Genomic DNA, 24,469 nt, shown 5'->3' on the forward strand with positions numbered 1-24,469 from the left:
AAATTCATATTGTTTACCAAACATACATATTTACAAATCTAAAAATAACCCAATTCAACCATATCAAAAATGAACTTTTGATGCATTTATGACAATTGCTTTAATGCATTTTTATTTTTAAGCATGTTTAAGAGAAACTGACCAGCATACAAGTACACCTCTTAAATTAACATGCATTGGAGATAAGGATAGTGATCAAAACCCGTGGTTGCTGTTTCATTAACATGCATTCAATGAAAAGGAAGACCTGAGTTTTCAGTGGATTTTCTTTTCTTTTTCTAGTGTGCAAGTAATGATACCTGATTTAACTGGTATTCATAGGTTATAAACAATCAATATGTTGATAAAAAAATCACATTGTAGCAAACGTTTTCTTAGTTATTAGTAAGCCTATATACAAAACTGTAAGTTTTCAGGCTGACATATGTGGTGTGTTGTGTGTGTGTTGATGGGGGGGGGGGGGCGGGGGGGGGGGGGGGGGGGTCAGATCTATTTCTTTATGAAAGAGTAACTGATCAAGATACTTAAAACAAAGATGCATTTTTCAGCACAAATAATGCAACTTAAGTTTTCAACTTAATACAACTGACGTTCAATTTTGACGTCAAAAATCCATCAATTTGTTACCCTGTATTTTTAAAAAGATGTTTACCATGTTTACAAACAATATGTCTATAATCGACCAAATCAATAAAAACGTTAACTTACCAAAGATATAAAAACAGCTAATGTCACACATATCGCCGAATAAAACATGTGGCTAAGTCCTTCTCACTAATAACAAACAAATAAGTTTCTCATGAGTAATATTTTTTCGAGCCTCTCCCAACAACTTTGTGTGCGAAAAAAACCTGTATGACGATCTCGATGTTTTTTGTTTTCTGAACCCGACTTCCATATAAACGGTTTGTGTGGTGTTTTTTTTTTTTGGGGGGGGGGGGGGTAGTTATGTTGGTTTAAATCGGTAAATTAAAATATTTTTTTTTTTAATTTTCATGTTATTTTTAAAGCTATACACGCTATAATTTGCGTCAATTTTGAATAAAGGGGAAAATGTATGTGTTTGAATACTAATAAAAGTTACCTTTATTCTGTTAATTATAATGCTCAATTCGATCACGTAACAAATATATCAAATAATAAACAATAAAAACTATTTATTTTCCTGCCAGGAAAGTAATGCCTCCTCGTGAATATCAATCTATCACGTGATATCGACAGCTAAATTTAGCCTATCATACCAAAACTGGTAAAGGGTCAACATCTTCATAATTGTGATAGTTTCACAAAGGAAAGGATATTTTCAGTAAAGCATGAATTTGTCCGATACACGAGTACAAACAAAAGAAAAAAATACAAGCCTGTGATTAAATATCAATACTTCCTTTAAAAAGATGACGTAGACCTGTGTTTTTCCCCTATGTGCTATTTATAGATCCTATAAGTGTTAATGCAGAAGTAAGGGTATCGTGAATGACAAACGTATTTTACTCATTATACATGTATGTATTTCAAATTAACAAATGTTAAGCTTATTAAAAATCAAGTTGGATATTTAATTAGGCAAACAATAACGACCACCAAGTTCTCCGCGGACATGCGCAATGAGGTCGGTTTCGCTCTTCCTTCATCAATATTCATGAAAAGGTATATTTTCCTGGCAGGAAAATCAACAATTAACAATCTATATCTTTGTAACGAGATGGAATTCACCATTGTAATTTACAGATTAAGGATAACTTTTATAAGTAGACAAACACATGCGTTTTCACTGTCATTCAAAATTGACGTAAATTATAGCGTGTATAGCTTTAAAAGCAATTTATTTTTATGCAATCCATTTTTAGAAGTCGAATTTGCAATTCATTTTAGTTATTCATTCACGGGACCACGAAAATACATAATTTTAAAGTACATGAATAAAGTATAAATAATTGTTACCTTCTTTTTTTTAGAATATCGATCCTGTGCAGATTGTTATGGAATTTACAACAAAAAATTTTCTATGAAAAATGCTTTACCACAAAATGTATGTTTTATTCCGATTGAACCTTAGTCGGAAATATCATAGGACTGACCCCCCCCCCCTTCCACCCCCCCCCCCCCCCCCCCCCCCAATTATAAAAACCCACGGGACTTTACTCTGTTTTAAAATTAAATTATCCTTTTATGACATATTTCAAATTAAATTTATTCATTCATTGCCCAAAATTACCTAAAACAAACATTTTTTTTTTAAAATCTGTGTATATGAAATACATGTATGTAGCGGGTCTGATTTTTAAAAAAAATGTTTGTTTTAGGTAATTGTGTGCGATGAATGTATAAATTAGATTATTTTTTTTTTAAATCTGTGTATATGGAATACATGTATGTAGCGGGTCTGATTTTTAAAAAAAATGTTTGTTTTAGGTAATTGTGTGCGATGAATGTGCGATGAATGTATAAATTAGATTAGAAATATGTCCTAAAAGGATAATTTACTTTAACAAAATGAATAAAATTCCAGGGGTCTATATATACTGGGGGGGGGGGGTGGACGAATGCACGAAAGAAAAAAACAAAATACGTATAAAAGCTAAATCCGTTTACCCGAGGGGAGGGGGGGGGGGTCTTGATTATTTTTCTAATAAAAGAGCATAATTTCCTTTTTAAAAAAGATTTTTTAAAAAATACCAAAAAAAAAAAAACAACAACAACAACAACACTGTTTTGAACTAGACATTATGAATTTAAAACTAACAGCATTTTTTATTTTGATATTTTTTAGAATAAACTTTGAATGCGTTCTTGTTGCAATGAATTACAGAGCTCTAAGTATATGTAATGGAATTCATCTCCTATTTCATGTTTTTTGCAATGAGCAGAGATTATATTTATATGTCTCGGAATACTTGCCCGACGTCCACGTTCAACATATGGAAAGCGAAAGTGAATAGAAAATAACAACCAGTCCTGACATTTCTGTTATTGTCGACTTGAGACGAAAAACTATATAAGAGGTTGTTAGAGATAAGAAATGGAAAATAAAAAATTAAAAAAAAAAATATTGATTAAAAGGGGGAGAGAGTGCACGGTCCTGTCAACAAGCACCCATTAGTATGATTCTCTCTATTTCTTACGGAAATTAATTGTAATTCACAGCTCTAAAGAAACTGACAGGACTGAAATCTAAACGATTCAGTTTTAACCAGTTTATAGATCGGTCGACGAAAAATCTCTGCTGCGACAAAAAGATGGGGAGAGGGGGGCAGGAGCCCTCTGCTGACCCCCCCCCCCCCCCCCCATGTGCTACGTGCCTGTATCCTTAGTCAACGCTTCCTTGTTTTTATGTATAAATTTTACGAACGTATCCAACGGTAATTTTTCTGGGGGGGGGGGGGGTGTGGCAGGTGAAATGATTATAACAAGAATTTTTAAATCATTAAGGACATGTTAATAAAAGATAAGTACACCATTATGTACAATTTCCGCTCTAAACAAATTAATTGCCGCTCTATTTTTATTCATGAAAAGAGATGAATGATTGAATGAATGACGGGTGTACATGTACGTCAGAAATTAATTCTCTTGAATTAACCGTCGTATTATATATGTCTTGTCTAATGTCAACGCACAAAAATGTATTATCTACGATCAACTAATTTGTTAATCCGTAACCTTGACTTTAAAATGCGGTTTATTACCCCCCCCCCCCCATTCTCTTTTAAACACTACCATGTCAACCATAAATTTTCAAAGCATACCACATGATTTCTGAAAAAAAATTGTTTATTACCACAGCAGTTTAAGCAGCAGTTTAAGCAGGCCTACCAGTACCGATCGAAATAAAATTTCAGATCGTAAGATGAGAATTTGATCAAAGGGAGATAACTCATTAATAGGTTTGATCCTGTAAAACCGAGTTTTTGCCAAGTTAGATATAACCATAGCCCTCTATCACTGGCGTCGGAAGCAAATTGAAAGTGGGGGGGGGGGGCTAGACTAATCCTTAAAAATATTGAGAAAAAAAACTTTTTCCTAAAATCATGAAAATCCTAATCCGTGGGAGGGGGGAGGGGGGGGGGAATACCTATACTTTTAAAAATAAATTTCTTACCTAAATTTTTTTTCCCGAATCATGAAATTCCTAATCCGTGGGGGGGGGGGGGGGGGGGGGGGGGTTAGGATGCCTATTACTCCAACTTCTCAATCTTTCAAGGTAAATTTAGGAACTATTACATTTCCGGCAAGAAAAAGTGGGGGGCTAAACCCTCTGTGCTGCTATGTGCCTAATGGTTATAGGTCTAAATTTGCAAAAAAAGTGGGGAACTCTTTGCTGGACAGACATCAAACTAGTACACTGGTACCCATAGGAAGTAGATAATACTACTGATTGAGTCAAGGGTCAAATTACAATGTACTCTGGACATGGCCCACATGACCTTCAAGATTTCCGTGTTCATTAAATATCTTTAGAATCTATTCTATTTTGCAACACATCAAGCTTGAATCAATGATAATTTAACTACTCTTGACATCGACTTGAATGCTATCATAAAAATATATGTACTAGAGATTTAGCGAAAGGCAATGCTGTAATTTTTTTCAAATCACATTTTTCTTATCCTTCAAAAATTAACATACATAAAGGACCCAAGATCTTTTAAAAGGTAGTCTATGCATGTCTAACCAATTCATATTATATTGATTCTTATTTCTTGAATCAATATCAAAAGGTTGCATCTAAAATAATACTAATATTTATAAGTTCTAATACATATGTATAAACATGTAGATCCCCAGGCATTCAAAAATGTAAAAAAAAAAAAATTCCAGAGAAAAGAAATTATCCTATACCTCTTGAACACATATTGAATAATTATATTTTATTTCATTCCTTTTTAATATATACATGTAAAGTATGTAAAATACAGAAACATACAGTAATCATATGCATATAATTATACATACATGTAACTATAAATACAGAGTCTCCCAATGATTACATTCTTCATAGTTTGATGAAACATGCAACAAACACACTTGTGTTACTTTTGATATATATAAACAGTCCATTGATATAAAACATTTTACAAATCTAATCAGTTAATAATTATCTACATTGTTATTTGATGTTCACTTTGTTGACGGGTAACATTATGATCACAGTTTGTTTACATGTAATATTGGATTTTCTTCACTTTACCTGTTTTATATTCACCCACAAAGAGGTTGTCTCTGGTGTCCACACATAAACTACATGGATACTGTAAATGACAGTTGTCAATGTAGCGGAGGAACTGTCCGTCCTGATCCAGGATGTGGATACGGTGGTTGTCACAGTCTGTTGTCAGGATCCGACTCTGGCTGTCTGTAGTGATGCCGGCTGGTCTGAATGGTCCCTTGGTAGTAGAGGGAGGACCTGTGTAGGTAAACCGGAGTTTCCCGGCCTGATTGACCACCACTACTGCACTGGCTATATAGTCAGCTACACAGATATCTAGGTTCTTGTTCTCACTGATGTAGTTAGTGTAAACATCAGATGAATAGAGAGGTTGTCCTTTGTCATTGTATTGAATGGTTTGTTTCTCTGTGGAGCCAGAGTAACGCACAACTTTTGCTTGTTTCTCATCATTAGTGATCATGACAACCAGGAGGTCACCAGAGGAGGTACTGCAGACATTGAGAGGTCTCCATCCCTGTAGTCTGATCACTGTCTGTATCTGTGTATTCTTCACTATGTTCACAGTTCTATGATCGGGATCAGTATAAACTAGTTCACCACTCTGTGTCACTGTTATGTCCCATGGTATCATCCCTGACTTGGTTTGGATTGATTTCACTAGTTTCCTGTGGAGGTTGTAGAGGTTCATCATGTTGTCCTCACCACACGTCCACACTTCATCATCACTCAGACAGGACACACTACATAATCTATTAGATTCTCCATACTCGGTGTTTATATCTGTGATGATCCGTGGTACATCAATGAGCGGTTTGTCTGGGGGATAGGACTCAGCACCGGGAGAATCCATTGTGTAGCCATTTTCTTCTGTTTTGATAGATAACGCTGACAGAGAACCAATCTGCTGATAAATCTGTTCTTTGTTAATCTTTTGAGGGGTGAATTTTGGTAAGGAAACCGTGAGTTTAGGAGGCAATCTCCTAAATTCAGCATTCCTAGATTTGTGAGCAGAGAAAAGGCTGACATCATTGGAGGTCAGTAATTTCTTCAGATCAGCAATGCACTTTGTAATTTCATAAATACTGTGTTTGATTTCATTTTCCTGCTTATCAAGGACAAGCAGGTGTTTGGATTCTATTTCATACACGTCAGATTTCAATTTCTCAATAGCAGTGTCTATTTCTCTGTGCAAGTCTTCTCCATGTTTGTGTAAAGCTGTTGTTAATTTCTTGGAGTTTTGATGCAGATCAGCTTTCTGAACTGGGATATTAGATACAATTTCTTGGTATTTGGGATAAATTAATTTCTCTAATTCATCTAAATCTCTCTGTAGTACATCTTTCTTGGTTTCAAGACTTTTTAAAATTTCAACTGCTTTGTGTCCTAAATGTTCACCAGAGGAGACACACTGCACGCAAATAGGAAAGTCACATCGTTCGCAATAAAGTTCACACAATTTTTTGGAATGTTTTGAACATTCAGGTGCAAATCCCCGCTTTCTGAATGTTACCACTTTGTGTTCTTTGGATTCATCAGAGAGATGTTCCCCCACACAGGCTTTACACAGATGTATTCGGCAAATGTCACAGTACATAGCAGGGCCCGGGGTCTCACAGAGATGACACCGTAACACATCCTGGGCCCAAGTACGGCGGTCCATGGTCAGACCCCTTGATAGATTGGTTTAGAAAATGCTGAAAATAATTGAAAATCATCAAATCACAAATCAACTAAATTAAGTATCCAATATGTACATTAACCTGGTTATTTCTGAGCGCCCCGAAAAAAAAAACAGGTGAACTTTAGCAAGTTGTAAATTAACCAGTTTACGTTCTGTATTGTGACCTTTGATTAATCTATATACACTTCGCTCATTTTAACTCCATTTAGCGATTACAAATAAAACAGGACATTTTACTGATAAAATCTATAACGCTTGTTATGAAAAGCTCATAAAAACAATGGTTATTTGTTTATAAACAAACCACAAACCTTCTTTTTCCAACATGGCGACTCAGGTACATGTATCTACTTCCTGGTCTGGCCGCTATGGCCTTGGTATGCGCTCCGTCTAGACACGTGATAAAATGCAGTGGTGGATACGAGGGAGCGTCTATTTATACATATATACTATGAAAGTTTCCGTGCATTTCTTACAAATAAAATAATCACTCTCTCTACTGAAAGAAAAAAAAATCATTCAATTTGTCGGGTTTCTTTTTTTTTTTTGGCATGTAGACTTTATATCCTTTTACCTGTATTACAGGTATCTACGGTAGGAGTACACAGACGCTATATCTCATTCTGTCAATCAGTTGGATCAGATTCAGTCAGTGTCTCGACTTCCACAACAACTGAAAAACAATTTAAATAAATTAAAACTTTTATAATCTTTACATCGTTTGTTCGTTACTTTCTTTTCAACTTATTTAAATGGAAAAAGTGGTGGGTGGGGGGGGGTGCAACGCAATGATATTTTTTTTAATTGCTTAATTAAAAGGTTTTTTACGAGAAAAAGTTGTTTAGGAAGGCCCCCGCTCTTGCCTCTCTAATGCTACATGTACGTGTCAAAAACACTATGCAGTATGTAAAATTCATATTTTCAGTGTTTTTATTTATTCCTTTTTTCCAGAAAAAAAATGACGAAATAATTAATCAAATGGGAAGTTGGGATAATACAACAGTCTGAATAGTCTAGAAACTTCTATTGATTTGGTAGAAGTATTCAGAAAGAGCTTACAAATATTAATTCTGAATAATGCATCTCAGAAATAAAATGTTGGTTAAAGGACTGGAGAACTTGCGTACTGAAACGCAGGCACATTAGCGCTATACCCTCCCCCTTCCCCAACTGACATTTTTGGTATATTAACATGCACGGATCTACAAAGGCGGAGGATTTGGAGATTCGGACCCCCCCCCCCCCCCACCATCCTTTGTAAATCCAAATACATAGTAAAATTACCCAAAATATGTATTCAAACAATGAATGAAGTACTTAGTGATCCAGCTCATGCGTGGATTCAGAAATCCAGAAATTTTTTTTCCAGGGGAGGATCCGATAGTTTTTTTTTTTAGTTTCCCCGGGGGGGGGGGGTGGGGGGGTGGGGGTCTGAGGCATATTTTTGATAATTTTACAATGCAAATTTAAAGAAATTTAAATATTGCTGGGGACGGGTGAGGGGGGGGGGGTCTGATGGCTTATTTGGAAACTTGCTTGTTCATCACCTGGAATAGTAAGATAATGAAATGAAAGAGATGGGCAAAATTAAAAATAGAGAAAAAAAACTGTGTTTGGATAGATAAACTATTTTTTGAAACAAGAATCATTGAAATCAACATAATAAACACGTAGCTTCGATTTTGAAAGAGAACCTTATACATGTATTTAAATATGCTCCGAGAAAGTTTTTTTTTTTGGGGGGGATACATTATATTTCAAGAAAATCTGTTCGCGACCCCCCCCCCCCCCACCCAAATGGCTACGGGCTTGTATTAAAATCTTACGTCGATGTTATCATGGTAGTAACTATGCGGATAAAATCTATCGAACAGACATTTTTAATTTACGAATTGTCTTTCTTGGTTTAATTCGCAGTAAATACAATGTGTCAACAGCATTTGAACCGATTTCAACAAAGCATACGTTTCCGCAAGTTAAATGTTTTTAGGTTTGGGTAATTGTAAATAAACACCATAGCTTCTTAAATTAAATTAAAATAGAGATCACTTGGTAGGTAATAGGAATAGGTGATTTTTTTTCTTCAAATGGTCCTTTTCAAAATCATTTTGCCAGCATCAACCTTATTTGCAGATCATTGAACTTGACTCTGATTATATCGTGTGTAACTATACATCGTAGCTTGAAACATGGGCGCGGATTTCAAGGATAAAAGTTCGGGGTGGGTGGGGGGAGGGTAAACATTCTGCCTACTACCGGGAATTTCAAATTTGTTCAAAATTTATCTGTGAAAAATATATATACTCAGTATTGACCCAGCACACCCTTCTCAAGGAAACAAGGATACTCTTATAAGTAGTTTTAACTTTTTGATCAGGATAAAACTACACATTGTAGTATATACAGGTATATGTGTACTTGGAGTACATTATGTATTGTGTATATCAACATTATATCAGAGACGATTTATTAATGAAATCACACACGGTATTCTGCTGGATTAAGCCTAAACATGTACTTGTAATTACTAACTTCCAGTTTACTTTCCCATATTTTAGATACATGAATGAAATCCCGAAGGAAGGTTTTTAAAAACCCCAGACCAACTGTGAACGGAATACCACATAATTTATTACTGCTAGAGTAAACATTTCTTATACCTAATTTTGTACATTTTTGCACATAAACCTTTTACATGACTGTATGTAAGTTTATATAGAATACAAACCTACATTACAAACTCAGCTTTATTTTAAGAGATTTTTTTTATTTGCGAAAAAAGTAAAAATCTCATGTACACTAAATTAAAGGAGCGGCACCCACCTACCCCCCCCCCCCCCACTAATTCCTCCCCCCCCCCAAAAAAAAAAAAGTAATAATCAATTTTATTTAATTCACGTAGTAAACTTAAGATAGGCCTCGGACCCTCCCCCCCACCCCACCTCATTCCCCGTGCAATCACACATATCCATTGGACCCCCCTCCCCCCAGTTAAAAAAATTCTGGATCTGGTTCCGTGCATGCATCCTATTGTTAAATACACATGTAATATGTTTTACGGTGCGACCGTTGGGGCGAGCACAGCATGTGATCAAACAATGAATTATAATAAATTAATAAAATTAAATTAACAACGTGAAATTTGAATGCCAAAAAATAAAACATACCTATTTTTCAGTAAATTTTCATTATTCATAGTTTATAAGATTTGTTATAATTTATTTATTTATATGTAGAACAATAGTTTAATCTCAGATACAATGTTGTTAAATAATAAAGATTTTAATATATAAATATTCATTGCACTGCATCTCCTCTTTTAAAGTGATTGTGATTATGATTGAATGATTTATTTCCCCTTTTTTTTTTTGCAGTAGACATTTTTTCTTAAACTTAGATATAAAACTTGACTCATCATAGAGCTCCCCCCATGCTAAAAATTTTTTCATTTTTGTCAATTTATACATAGAAAATCGACTTACCATCGATTTGCCCCTCCACTTAAAAAAAAATAATTAATGTTTAATTTTATTTTTAATTTACGCTTAAAAATATTTGCTTATCATGTTAAAAGAACATGGTGTTGTCCCCCCCCCCCCCCCCCCCCCCCCCCGCATGTAATAAATGGAAGTGAACATAAAGAAACCATTGAACTGCTAAAGAGCTGAAGGATTAGAATTTTCATGATTTATTTTTCTTTTTGCTTGCAAAGATTTTTTGGATGAGGCTGCCATCCACCCACCCACCCCCTTTAAAAAAAGGCGCTGCTACGTATAACGTTACGTTTCAGGAAATTACCGTAATTATAGTGAATAAAATATTTGTGAGCATTCATCCAAATTAGTGCAATTTACAACTGTTTCCTGTATCTGAAGAAATGTCCTTATTCGTCAGCTGTTCTTTATCTTAGCCTTTGCAAGATTTTAAGAGGATTTTGGTCATTTCAGCAGATTTACAATAACTTTAATTAGAGTAAGTTCCCCTTATCAGTGCTTATTGTGACGTCAAAGCTGACGTTGGTTAAGTGTCGTCTTACTCTTTAAAACTCCCCTGAGAAATAATTAAAAGTATGCGAAGTATACTGTTTTATTTACTTAAAAAGCATGATGTTCTTAAAATTACACATCTTATAAGCTTTTCAAAGGTTTTACTTTGATTCTCGGGAGAACGTGATATTGGAACGTGAGGTTGGAAACCATTGGTACTATGAATTGTGGGTCAAAATTTACTGACTCCGAAAAAATATATCGGATCAATGTGTAAACGTTTGTGACGTCACACGATTATTTTTGATTGAAAGTGTACTGAGGTGAACTTTAGAGGTAACATTGACTGTATGTCGCTTACATCGTTATTGTTTTTACTGTCTAAATTTGTCTTGCTGATTCTCGTGAGAGTGTGAAGTGATAAAAATTGCCATGATTACAGGGAACTACTGGGACGATTAAAACGATGCATTACTGGTCCGATTTACTGACGCCAAAAAAATCCGTTGAATGAATGTGCAACTAGTCCGAATTTTCTATTCACACACGCCTTGCCGGTAGAGCTCGCTTCGCGCCGGCGCTGCGCGCCGGCGAGCTGCGCTCGCTAATATATAGCTACATGTATTTTTGTTTACTGTTACAATATTGGATGATTGAAATTCAACGTAAATATATAAGCGCATTAGTGCCTGTGATTCTATGTTGTGCATGGCCGCGACTCGACCCCTTAACCACATTCATAAACAAAAGAATGCTATTCCGTCCTCCTAATGCACGTGCCGCGCCTAATTCAGTCGTACAAGAGAGTTATAGATTTTTACATCATACTGTGCGATGTTTCTAACATCATGTTAATTACATAAATATCTATTATTAATCTAATAACTTATATACATTGACAGAAAGATTTATATTGTCTTCGATCAGATGCTGTCAATATCGTCATAATTTTATATATATATATATATATATATATATATATATATATATATATATATATATATATATATATATATATATATATATATATATATATAATAAATTTACAACTGATTAAAATTTCGCATATATATATCTTTCAAAATAACAATGCGTATGTTTTTAATTAATCGTTAGCATGCGTAAAGATTTATTACAATGCCCTACTAATTACTTTCTCCGTAACACACCTATTAACTGGCCAAAAAGATTAAATACACCAGATCTCTAAACCGAACCAAGATGCGGTATTAGGTTGGACACTCTATCTATTGATGAAAGGGGGATAACTCAATTCAATTTAATTCAGTTCAGTTTATTCACTCAAACCAAGAAATGGTACATGAGGTCAGTCATTATATATACAGTTCACAAGTCAGAGATGCATTTTATAAATGCAAAGATAATTAGTAAATAAATATTGAATAAGTATAAATATACAATATAAACAATGAAAATAGGATGAAGTAGAATTATGGAAGACAGACTATAATATCAGACTGAATATTTTGATAATAAAATAACATAATTTTGTTCAGATTTTTTTTTACATTAGTACGAGTACAAGACATAAATTTCACAAATGCTATGTCAAAATTATAAAGTCAAATATCAAGTTATAAGCAAAATAATTTCTTTGTAAACAAAGCTCAAATATTGTCATTTTTACATGTGTGTTATATTGGTGTAAATTTCAATCAAATGCATCTTTCTTCTGTTGATAAAAGTATTTATAAAGATATTGAATTAGTTTAGATTGTTTTTACATGTCATTTTGTCTAAGAAATGGCAATTCTCAACATTACATTTTTCGTAAACAACTATGAGACTCAAGCTTTGTTTACATAACAATCAATTCTTACATATGTATCTCGCTTGTAATTTAACTTAACATTCTATATTTTGATCAATCATTTAAATGCACCAGTAAACCCTTTTATACATAAAAAATAAAAATAAAATTGTTGATCTTAAATCACGTCCAAGTCTCTTTAAGTACCATGCAGATAAATGTAAATTATATTTTAAAAAATATTTAAGACACAATTCGATTTTTAAAATCTATTTTGCATCATTCCAACATAAAGCAGACATTTCAACAATTCCTCTCTCTCCTCTCTCTTAAGATAGTTCATCTGTTTTCTGTAGTAAAACCGAGGGTTTTCCACCAGTCCCTCAAAATGTACAGGTCCCCTTCCATCCGATGTTTTCAACATTTCCTTAGTTGTTTTATGTACAATAAGAAGAGTAAACCGGACCTGTAAAAGAAGTAAAATGACACCGTTTAGTGTATGAGTTATTGATATTATTGTGTGTCAAAAAGATAGTAGATAAAGCATTTGAACCAGGGAATGACAATGCGAATGTACATGTAAGGGAGGGCCATGACAATATAATTTCTAGTTCATCGGACATCTGATGAAAAAAAAGTACAAGCAGGTGAGCAATTCAATAATAAAACTATTATTTTTTAGGCAAAATATTTAGGGTGCTACATAAATAAATTTGTGTGGTCAAATCTTTTTTTTCTACTTGTTTCTGATTAATAAATCAAATCGATTTAAAATAGGAAAAATAGTGTGGAAATATTATGGAATACAGTCCTGTAGGGGGAAAATTAAAAATTTAAATATTTTGAGATTAGATGTTTTCATGTTACAACATTTAGTTTTTAAAAAATGAATAGCGTATGCAAACCAGCAAGGGTAATATTGAAAATTGTCTCTCCAATGCTTGCCTTAGCTTTCTCCCACCAACAATTGTTTTCTCTGGGAGACAATTCAATTTTATTTCGTCATTTTAAAAAGTACAATGAAAATGATATAGCATTGTCTTACGTGTGTTTTATCAACAGCCACCCCAAGAACAGCCATTGCTGAGACTGATTTTTCCATATGAACAAAGAGATCCCATATATGTGGAGCAAATATTGAGTCGGGTATATTTGATATACTGGAGGTAGATGTATTCAGTGACCTGATCTTTTTCTTAGGATGGTCTAGCGTATTTTCTCCGGGTTCAATTTTCTTTACCTGCAAAAAAAATAGAATTGACAAATATATTTACTGGCAAGTTTGAAGTAACAAAATACAGAATTGCTGATTCTAGTAAAAAAAAATTCATGCATAAAACAAATGCGTAATATGGCACTATTCAATGTTATATACAATATATATAGATTATTACATGGCAATTTTTACATCGCATCCTATATTAGCCCGAGGTCGCTGATATATGACGACCAAGGAATTTTGCGCCAGATGTTTGTATGCCGGGTTGACGTCTACGTACTATTTGACTTCATACTCGGAGATCGAAGTTACACGACGCATACTGAACTCTATGTCATAATAGCTAATGGTTAACGAAAAGGGGTGTGATATAAAATCCGAAGACTGCCGAAGAGGGGTGTGTTACAATATTCATATCACATCCCTATCACACCCCTAGGGTTTATACCACACGGGTAGGCACATTTTCGGTTTATATCGCACAGGGCCGAAAAAGGGTATATTTTCTATAAGTATACGATATATACTCATGATGGGGAGATACATGTCTATAATTACAATACCTCACATATAACTAGAACAGGCCTTTTTCTACTGGGATCCGATGTCAAACATAACACATCAGGCTCAGAATGAACTACTTTACCATTGGTCAGGGATTTCTTGCTCTTCATAAATGGCGGCTACCTACGAAGAAGAGAAAAAGAAATTTTTAATTTTATCTTCTTTATATCATGTTTATCAATATCTATAATTACTATTTGCTAAATACTGAAAAGTCTTAAACAATTTATCCTTTTTTTTCAGATGTAGCTTTTTAGAATTTGCAATATTTACAATTTCAAAAGATTTATCATGTTTACACTGGCATGCAGACAAAATTTTGGTATTTTTGTTCACAGTAAAATTTTTGACATTGCAATATTATAATATATGTCAAAAGTTGAAGATTATATCATCACAAAAATACTCTATAACTATTTATACAAGTCAATACTTGCATTTTTAAAAAAACTGCAAACAATTTTTACTGGTTTGAGATACTCGACTAAATATTAGGTGTTTTTTATTGATTACCAGTAACTTTCTCACCCGGGTGATTTGATATCATAAGGAACTTTTGAAAAGTAATTGTTACTGTAACATCGTAATGTAATTAAAACAAACAATTATAACAAAAGATTTAAAAAGATACTGAGCAAAAAATACAAAATACCTACTAGTATAATATAGATGCATCGAGTAATTTAACCTTCGACCTTGTGACCGACAGGAACGAAATTCGATATGGGAATTAACAAATTGCAAAATATAGATACCAGGAGATATAATTACAATTTACCATTCTTTTATAAATAAGTAAATTAATCTGAAAATTAATTTTTTAAAACCCTATTCATGTTAATAACAGGAAAAAATACTGTTAGCATACAGCGAGCTACGTAGAAGTGTTCAATAGGCGTTAACTCCAAAAAAAGTTTAAGCGTAATGATTTGACTGACCTTTGTCCAATCAGATCGAAGTAGGGCTGAGTTAAGACATAATAACCGCTCGTGACTTATTTTGAGAGAGAGAGAGAGAGAGAGAGAGAGAGAGAGAGAGAGATAATGAAATAAATTATAGATGACATAGATGAGCGAACTATCTATCAATAGTCATAAAGGGACAAATCCTTCAAATTAAGTTTATGTTAATACATGTATATGTTTTGAAATTATGTCTATGTAACTATATAAATAATGTAAAACATCGAAAATTATGCGAATACTTAAGAAATTGTTTTTCATTATAAGCCTATAGTCTTACTGGTAGTATTCTAGTCAAAGTTAACCGAATCTTCTTGGAATTAAACAGGTTGTAACATTACTTTGTATAAAATTGTCTTCATGGTTACTCAGTGTGAAACATTCTTTAGACAAATTTGTCCGCCATTGTCTTATTTTTCCACTAAGCACCCGCCTGCGTTGCCTTTCCGTTTCCATGACTGATCATTCGTTCGCATTTCAAAATATTTAATACCCGTATTCTCGGACTAAATGCCAGGTAGTTAAGTTGGTTAGTTACGCCATTCTTGTACAATGGCATCAGAAGCTAATTGAAAGGGGGGGGGTGGTGGTGACTAATTATTAGAAATCTCGACAAGCAACAAACAAGTGAAAAGCTGTCAATGTGACAGCAAACCAGGTTTTCTTTTATGTGAACTGTATCCATAATCCATGTCAACCCTGAATTGATAAACACTACCTACCGTATCCAGTGAAATAGAGTACCCTATATGCAATATTTTGCCAACAAAAAAGAAGACTAAATTCAAAAGCTGGTATTTTTTCATAAATTATCAGAAACTAAATTCCTAGCAATATGCATGCCTCTGATATATTTACAATTGATCTGCAAGAGAACAACTTCCTATCTTGAAAACTGTGGGAGGAGTTATCCGTACAATAAGGGTACCCTATGTGCAATATTTTGCCAAAAAATGATTAATTTATGATTTAGTTCAAAAGCTGGTATTTTTTTCAAAAATAATCAGAAATCAAATTCCAAGCAATATGCACACTTCTGATATACTTACAATGGATCTGCAAAAGAACAACTTCCTATCTTAAAAACTGTAGGAGGAGTTATCCGTACAATGAGGGTACCCTTTTGGCAGCCGCCCACCCGCCCGCCATTTTAATAACTGGATTTTTTTTTTGGGGGGGGGGGGCTATTTCCAAAAATCATGAGATTCCTAGTCCGTGGGGGGGGGGGGGGATAGCGTATAGCTCCAAAATGTTTACCTACGAAATTAAAATATTCCCAAAATCATGAAATTCCTAATCCCTATTTCCTACTTTCCACCGAAATGGGGAGGGGGGGGGGGGGCGCTTCCTGATACTTCAATATTTCATTTGTAACTTTAAGAAAAAATATTGTTGATGGTGAGAAAAAGTAGAGGGGCTGGCCCTCCATGGTGCTATGTGTCTGATGGTTAGGTCTAACTTTGCTAAAAAAAAAATTGGCTCCCCCCCCCCGTTCCGACGCCTTTGTTATACATGTATGAAGACACTGTTGTCAACAGCCAAAGGATTTTTCACAATCGATCTATAAAATGCTTTAAAGTTAGACCAATAAACTTAAGGATAAACATGTAATATAAAGATCTTAATTAATTTGTTTGCCAGTTTATAACTAATGATGATTTCCTCATCGGCAACACCTATAACTTACTCAAATAAATTTTCTCTCTTCTCTCTCTCTCTCTCTCTCTCTCTCTCATTCAAGTCACGAGCGGCAATGTCTTAACTCTTCCGAGCTTCAATCTTATTGGACAAAGGTCAGTTAAAACATTAGTGATTACGTAGAAACTTTTCTGGAGTTAACGCCTATTAAACACTTCTTCGCTATATACCTCTCTGTTTATTAAAAGCAAACATAATGGGTCTAAAACTGAATTTCTTGATCACTAAGAACATTGAAAAAAGTACATGTACTTGTATTATTATATCAGATGTTTCAAAATCCACTCATTTACTTACATAGTCGTTATTCCAAATATCTGTAGACAAACAGGATCTGATACTGTTAGTCTTCAATATCGTTGTCGTCTTCCATGTTTTCAATGTAAACAGAAAACCTACAAACTTCAAATATATAAAGCATGTGATAATAAAGATAGTCCCTAAAATATTCACAAACCAAATACAGTAAATTTATGTTTTAAAAATAAAATTTGACTGTATTTTCTTTTTAAAATTAGCAATATTGTTGTTAAATACATGTAGCTTCTGCTAGATTGAGTACATGTTTGTTACTTGATAACTTAGATTCACGCTTACTCAAACATAAAATTTTACAACAAAGTAAGCTTTTGTCAGCATACAGATTCTCCATCCTTTCTTAGTTTTTATTTTACTAAGATTTAAAATTTAGGGATGTAAACAACACAATAATTCAAAAAGACACACGATATATATATATATATATATATATATATATATATATATATATATATATATATATATATATATATATATATATATATATAAATATATATATATATAAAAATAATTAATAAATATGATCACTTGACCCCCTATGGAAAAATTATCTGGATCCGTGCATGTTTGGATACATGAAACCCTCTGTGACTACAGAGGGGATACTGCCTAGTGTACAAAATACATGTTACATTGTAGCATATTGCTTACAGGTGTTTCTTTTATCATTAACTATGATTACTCATAGACCACCATGTCCATATGAATCAATTATGCACATCCACCGACTGAGGTATTTTATTACGTGGTCTATATACTAGCTGGTACTCTACTACACGTACTTTGTACACTGTGTGTGTATGTGTCATCTGTGTGTATTGGACTGTTGGTCACGATTTAATCATTGGACGATGGAAGACAGAGGGGCCATGATGATGCATGGCTGGTTAAGAGAATTAACACTCTGTGTTTTGTAGCCCCAAACATATTCATTGCTTTATATGCTCAGAAACATCAACAGTACATGTTTCTAAGCAAATGAAAATGAATCCAGATACATAGTGATAATATACTGTTATACATGTACGGTACATGTATATATATGTCACTGAATCAATATTCAATTGATTCAACATACATATAATTTATTGAAAATGAGCCCTTTTACCACCTGTATTTGAACCTAGTACGCTGTCTCAGTTGTCTCATTATAAAACAGGTGCACAAATAGGTGTTTTACAATGAATGGATGAAGTCGTAAAGTGTGTTGCCACCATTTAATGCATTCTTCTGATAGTTAAAGTAGGAAGGTAATTTGGTAACTAAGCTTAAACCATTAACCTTCCTCTTACATTCTGATATGTGCATGTATACAGCATATTAAAAATAAGCAAGTTTTCTACAGGCATCTCTAGAATACATTTTTTCAAATCTTTTTTTTTTCAAATATATCAGGTCCCAAGGGAAATGCTAAACTACAGTGAAAACTAGTCAAGAAACTGCATGTACATGTTTATACCATGTATATGTACTTATTATATAAACAAATCTAGGACACTTTGATTATGGGGTTAATGAATATTGAAGTTGTAATCAATCTGCTATGCATACAAATATATTTCTCACAAGTCACACTTTAAAGGGTAAAGTACTAGGTTTGTCCTTCATCACACCCAAGTATATATAACCAAATTATCAAGTATTTAGATCGAGAGATCTTGTTTTTCTCCATTTACACTATTATACATGACACACCTGCCTTATACAACAATGTTATCCGTGGATAAGCCACTTTGAAATATGATATGTTCCATACTATGTGGATATCAGATTATCGTTTGCTTACATACGACTATATCTTTAAAACATGGTTTTTCAAAATAAAACTAGGTAATTGAATATCTGATATTTTTTAGAAGTACAAGGTACCCTTTATAATAAAATTTGTCCACAGTGAAGGATACAGGCATATTTGTAGCAAATTTAAGTATACACTGGTATAAGAATGTGTACACTTGTAATAATATTAGTAACATATTAAATACACAATGTGTACTTTCCAAATCTCAATAAATCTTTCATAAAATTTCGTACATAAACCAATTTTGATTTCTGATCAACAATTAATCTCTGTAATCATGGCAATTCACTAATCATAATGATATTCACAATCATGGCAAATTTAAACTTCAACATACATTATCTACATATTAATACAACAATAATTAAATATTGATTTCAAATAAAATTACAAACTAACAGAAGAAAGAAATCAGCATCGCCCTGCATAACATCAGACTTTAATTTGATCCTTTATCAACCAGCCTCATTACAGCTGATTTTAAATTTCAAGTTAGTAATTAATAATATATGATTATTTTAAAACAAACTATATGAAGCAATTTAACCCCGGTACTCAGTTTGTCTACCTGTGATTTTATCCATATCTTACATGTACTACAATCATGATAAATGTACATGTCAAGAAACTCAAAATATTCATAATGACCTGCTTAACCTTTGACAGTAAATGACCTTTTTAACCCTATAATCATGATAAAGAACATCAGCAATACTGTATTTTTGTTGATGACTTAATTGGTCAAAGGGAGAAATTTGAACTCCTGCGACAGCTCAAATTCATATTGATTACCAAACATACATATTTACAAAACTAAAAATAACCCATTCTACCATATCAAAATGAACTTTTGATGCATTTATGACAATTGCTATATTAATGCATTTTTATTTTTAAGCATGTTTACGAGAAACTGACCAGCATACAAGTACACCTTTTAAATTAACATGCATTGGAGATTAGGATAGTGACCAAAACCTGCGATTGCTGTTTCATTTACATGCATTCAATGATAAGGACAACCTGGTGATTTTTCAGTTGGTTTTCTTTTCTTTTCTTTTTCTAGTGTGCAAGTAAAAAGATACCTGATTTAACTGGTATTCATAAGTTATGAACAATCAATATGTTGATAAAAATATCACATTGTACCAAACGTTTTCTTAGTTATTAGTAAGCCTATATACAAAACTGTAAGTTTTTAAGCTTGAAGGCTGACATATGTGACTTGTGTGTTGTTGTTGTTGTGGGGGGGGGGGGGGTCAGATCTATTTCTTTACGAAAGAGTAACTGATCAAGATACTTAAAACAAAGATGCATTTTTCAGCACAAATAATGCACAGGTTTTCAACTTTATACAACTGACGTTCAATTTTGACGTCAAAACATCTATCTATTTGTTACCTGTATTTTGAAAAGATGTTTACAAACAATATGTCTATAATCGACCAACTCAATAAAAACGTAAACTAACCAAAGATATAAAAACAGCTAACGCCACACATATCGCCGAATGAAACATGTGGCTATGTCCTTCTCACTAATAACAAACAAATAAGTTTCTCATGAGTAATATTTTTTCGAGCCTCTCCCAACAACTTTGTGCGAAAAAAAAAAATTGTATGACGATCTCGATGTTTTTTTGTTTTCTGAACCCGACTACTATATAAACGGGTTGTGTGTTTGGGGGGGGGGGGGTGTAGTTATGTTGATTTGAATCGGTAACTTACAATATTTTTTTTATATTTTCATCTCATTTTAAAATCAATTTATTTTTATGCAATCCATATTTTCACAAGTCGAAATATTGCAATTCATTTTAGTTATTCATTCCCGGGACCACGCAAATACATAATGAAGTACATGAAGAAAGCATTGTTACCTTCTTTTCTTTAGACTATCCATCCTGTGCATATTCTTATGGAACTTATAACCAAAAAAACTTTCTATGAAAAATGCTTTACCACAAAATATATGTTTTCTTCTGATTTAACCTTACTCCGACATATCTGACGAATAGTTTTCCTGGCAAGTAAAATATTAATCAATATCGTTAAAAAAAGCCAGGACAACTTCAGATATTGCAAACTACATGTAATTTAAACTTAATGTATGAGGAATTCAGGTCATGCATCTTAGTTACCGCTTAAAATTGTACATGCATGTATAATTTATAGGGGCGTAATCACGATTAGAACTGAAAATTTCAACAACAAAAAATTCCATTTAGGAATCATTACTAAAAAAAAATTCTATAATCAGTTAAAATCACAACTCGCTCGACAACTTCCCAATAAACTTTTGGCTGATCATATATGAGATTGTCTATTTAGTTCAGCATTGTGAAATTACGGATTAGGAATTTCATGATTTGGAAAAAAAAATGTTAGTAAGAATTTTTTTGGAACTATAGGTAACTCCCGCCCCCCCCCCCCCTTCCCCCCTCCGCGGTTTAGGATTTTCATGATTTTGGGAATTAGGTTGGTTTTTTTTTTGGCTTGTTAAGATTTCTGAGGATTAGCTATTGTCTAGCCCCCCCCCCCCCACACACACACACACTTTCAATTTGCTTCCGACGCCAGTGCGTGTACAATGGTACACAGAGATTATTATGATACAATGTATGATATTACATGTATTACCTACTGGTTTAGACATCAAATCCACGAAAAGAAAAAAACCGTATAAAAGATCAACTCTGACTCGTTTAATACAAATGTGAAGTATGGGGGTTCTAGACCGAGGGACATCTCTGATTTATTTTTCTAGTTTCTTTACAAAAAAAAAAACAAAACAACAACAACAACAACAACAGTGTTTTGAACTTTAAATAGATATTACGAATTTAAAACTAGACAGTATTTTTTATTTTGATGATTTTTTTTTTCTAATAAACATCGAATGCGTTTTTGTTGCAATGAATTGTAGCTAAGAGTAAAATGGAACCCATCTCCTATTTCGTGTCTATTGCAATAACCACAGATAACTCTTCAAAAAAAAATTTAAAATATTTTGAAAACTTGCCCAACGTCCACGTTCAATGTGTATACGGAATCGAATGTGAAAAGAAAATGAAATCCAGTCGTGACATTTCTGTTATTTTTGACTTGAGACGAAAAACTATATAAGAGGTTGTTAGAGATAGAAATGAAAGAAATAATTTTTTTTAAAATATCGATTAAAAGGGGGGATGCACCGTCCTGTCCACATGCAAGCACCCTTAAATATGATTCCCTTTATTTCTTACGGAAATTAATTGTACTTCACAGCTCTAAAATTAAAGAAACAAATGGGACCGAAATCTTAACGATCCAGTTTTATCCAGTTTATAGATCAGTCGACACTTTCAGCAACCTATGAAAAATCACGGACTGCACGAAATTACTTTGATGATGACAGACTCAAATTCCCATATAAGACGACTATTCCTTCATCTAAACTTCCACTGATATACATTTACAATAATTTACATTGCATAGTTGTACTCTCGATTGATATACTTACTATTTATGATCAATTCATTAATTTGTTAAAAGAAAGATAGAAATATAAACATTGTCAATTAATAATAGTTTTTCTAGACGATTCACGCGTGTTATGAAGGAAAGCGATCATTGCAGAAAAAATACATTTCCCGCTAACGCGGCAATTACAGTATTGTAATTGTTTTGTCTGCAATGTCACTACCTTCATACCCTACATAAATGACCAAAGAAAGCATTTTATTGTTTTTATTTCTTATATCTAACGTAATGATGTACATTAACAATAATTTAGTTAATTGTACTTAATCTTTACGGACAATAAATTAATATGTTATAAGAAAGATGTTAATATAAACAATGAAATATTTTTTTTTATGATTCATGCCGGTTATGAACGAATAGCGATCATTGCAGAAAAAAAAGTTTACTTAAGCTCAAGATCTTGTAAATAAAAGATGCCTACATGTTTATGAAATTAAGGATATATGTGTTCTTTAAATGTTGCTGTATATCAATAGCTGTATTTGATAGGGTGAACCGGGGATGAACTATTTTGAAAACACGATGACAAATTATATTTTTTTACCGTCAATTTTTATCTAATATGAAGTAAATAAGTAACAAATCAGGGAGTTTTATCAAACACGAAGCTACGTGCCTGGGATATACGTCCCTGCTAAAACTCATATTGATCTTTTTACAAAATACTTAAGTTAGGAAAAGTGAAGCAATGTATAAAACAACTGTATATTTATTAATTGGGGAGACGACTGGTAAGCGGGAAGTCTTATTCTTCTGTATTAAGTCATGGGAAAAGTAATCCCGATACCTATATTTAATTTGACATCATTTAATGCCGTTCTTAGAAAGACTGTAGGCATTCTAGTTAAATTTCATAAGTCAAAAATTAAACAGACCAGGCTCACTTAAAAATTCTTGTGACAATAAAAAAATAAAAGCATATCCTGAAAAACCTAATCCGGGGAGGGGGGGGGGGGGGGGGTTGCGTAGTACACATATAACTTCAATTTTCCTGTTCATGCAGTTTCTATTTTTTACCTCAATTTTTCATTTGGTCTAAAAAAGTGGGGGAGGGGGCAAATTCATTTTTTAATATGTAAATTTAGAAAAATCTCTGCTGCAACAAAAAGTGGGGAGCGGGGGGGGGGGGGCAAAAATTGTTTATTACCACAGCAGTTTAAGCAGGCCTACCATCGATCAAAATTAAATTTCAGATCGTGAGATGAGAATTTGATCAAAGGGAGATAACTCATTAATATGAAATAAAGCCAGTTGTCCTATAAACACAAGCGTCGGGACAGAGAAGGGGGGGGGGGGGCTTTTTTTGCGTAGTTAGATATAACCATAACCCTTTTTCATACTTTTTATTTAGCTTGTACAGATTTCTGATAAGTTAACCCCCCCCCCCCCCATCAACTTAAAATTTGTTTCCGACGCCACTGATATATAAATACTCTTTGCTGGACAGACATCAAACTAGTACACTGCCTGGTACCCATAGGAAGTAGTCTACTGGTTGGGTCAAGGGTCAAATTACAATGTACTTTGGACATGGCCCACCTGACCTGCAAGATTTCCATGTTCATTAAATATCTTAATTTATAATCTATTTTATCTTGCAACACATTTAACTTAAATAAATTGTAATTTAACCACTCTTGACATGGACTTGAATACTATCATAAAAATTATATGTACTAGAAATCTAACGAAATGCAATGTTGTAATATTTTTCTTTAGTTATTAACACGCATAAAGGACCCAAGATCTTATAAAGAGTAGTTTGTGCATGTCTAGCC

General features: G+C 33.3%; 2 protein-coding genes across 3 annotated transcripts in view; both read right to left on the bottom strand.

The window, feature by feature from the left end:
- Nucleotides 1-20,782, bottom strand: part of LOC105332958 (tyrosine-protein phosphatase 10D) — a 46,664-nt gene extending 25,882 nt beyond the window's left edge. The window contains exon 1 of one of the 2 annotated variants that reach the window (XM_066070539.1): nt 20,639-20,782. In XM_066070539.1, coding sequence (XP_065926611.1) covers nt 20,639-20,686 — 48 coding nt within the window. In that variant the 5' untranslated portion in view covers nt 20,687-20,782. Of the gene's footprint in view, nt 1-708; nt 869-20,638 lie in introns of those variants that run through there. The other variant, XM_011435720.4, reaches the window with a different exon arrangement.
- On the bottom strand, nt 4,854-7,287 carry LOC117691273 (E3 ubiquitin-protein ligase TRIM71-like). The gene is made up of 2 exons (XM_034476967.2): nt 7,160-7,287; nt 4,854-6,861 (listed from the first exon to the last, which is right to left on the bottom strand). The coding sequence occupies exon 2, from the start codon at nt 6,825-6,827 to the stop codon at nt 5,157-5,159; it is 1,671 nt and encodes a 556-aa protein (XP_034332858.2). The 5' UTR covers nt 6,828-6,861; nt 7,160-7,287; the 3' UTR covers nt 4,854-5,156.
- Nucleotides 20,783-24,469: the final 3,687 nt, after the last annotated feature.

This window comes from Magallana gigas, chromosome 9, assembly GCF_963853765.1.
Source record: "Magallana gigas chromosome 9, xbMagGiga1.1, whole genome shotgun sequence".
In the NCBI taxonomy this organism is placed as follows: domain Eukaryota; kingdom Metazoa; phylum Mollusca; class Bivalvia; order Ostreida; family Ostreidae; genus Magallana; species Magallana gigas.

Bases quoted from the DNA above. Each gene is read 5' to 3' on its own strand.
- LOC117691273 (XM_034476967.2), bottom strand. From the start codon at position 6,827: ATGGACCGCCGTACTTGGGCCCAGGATGTGTTACGGTGTCATCTCTGT.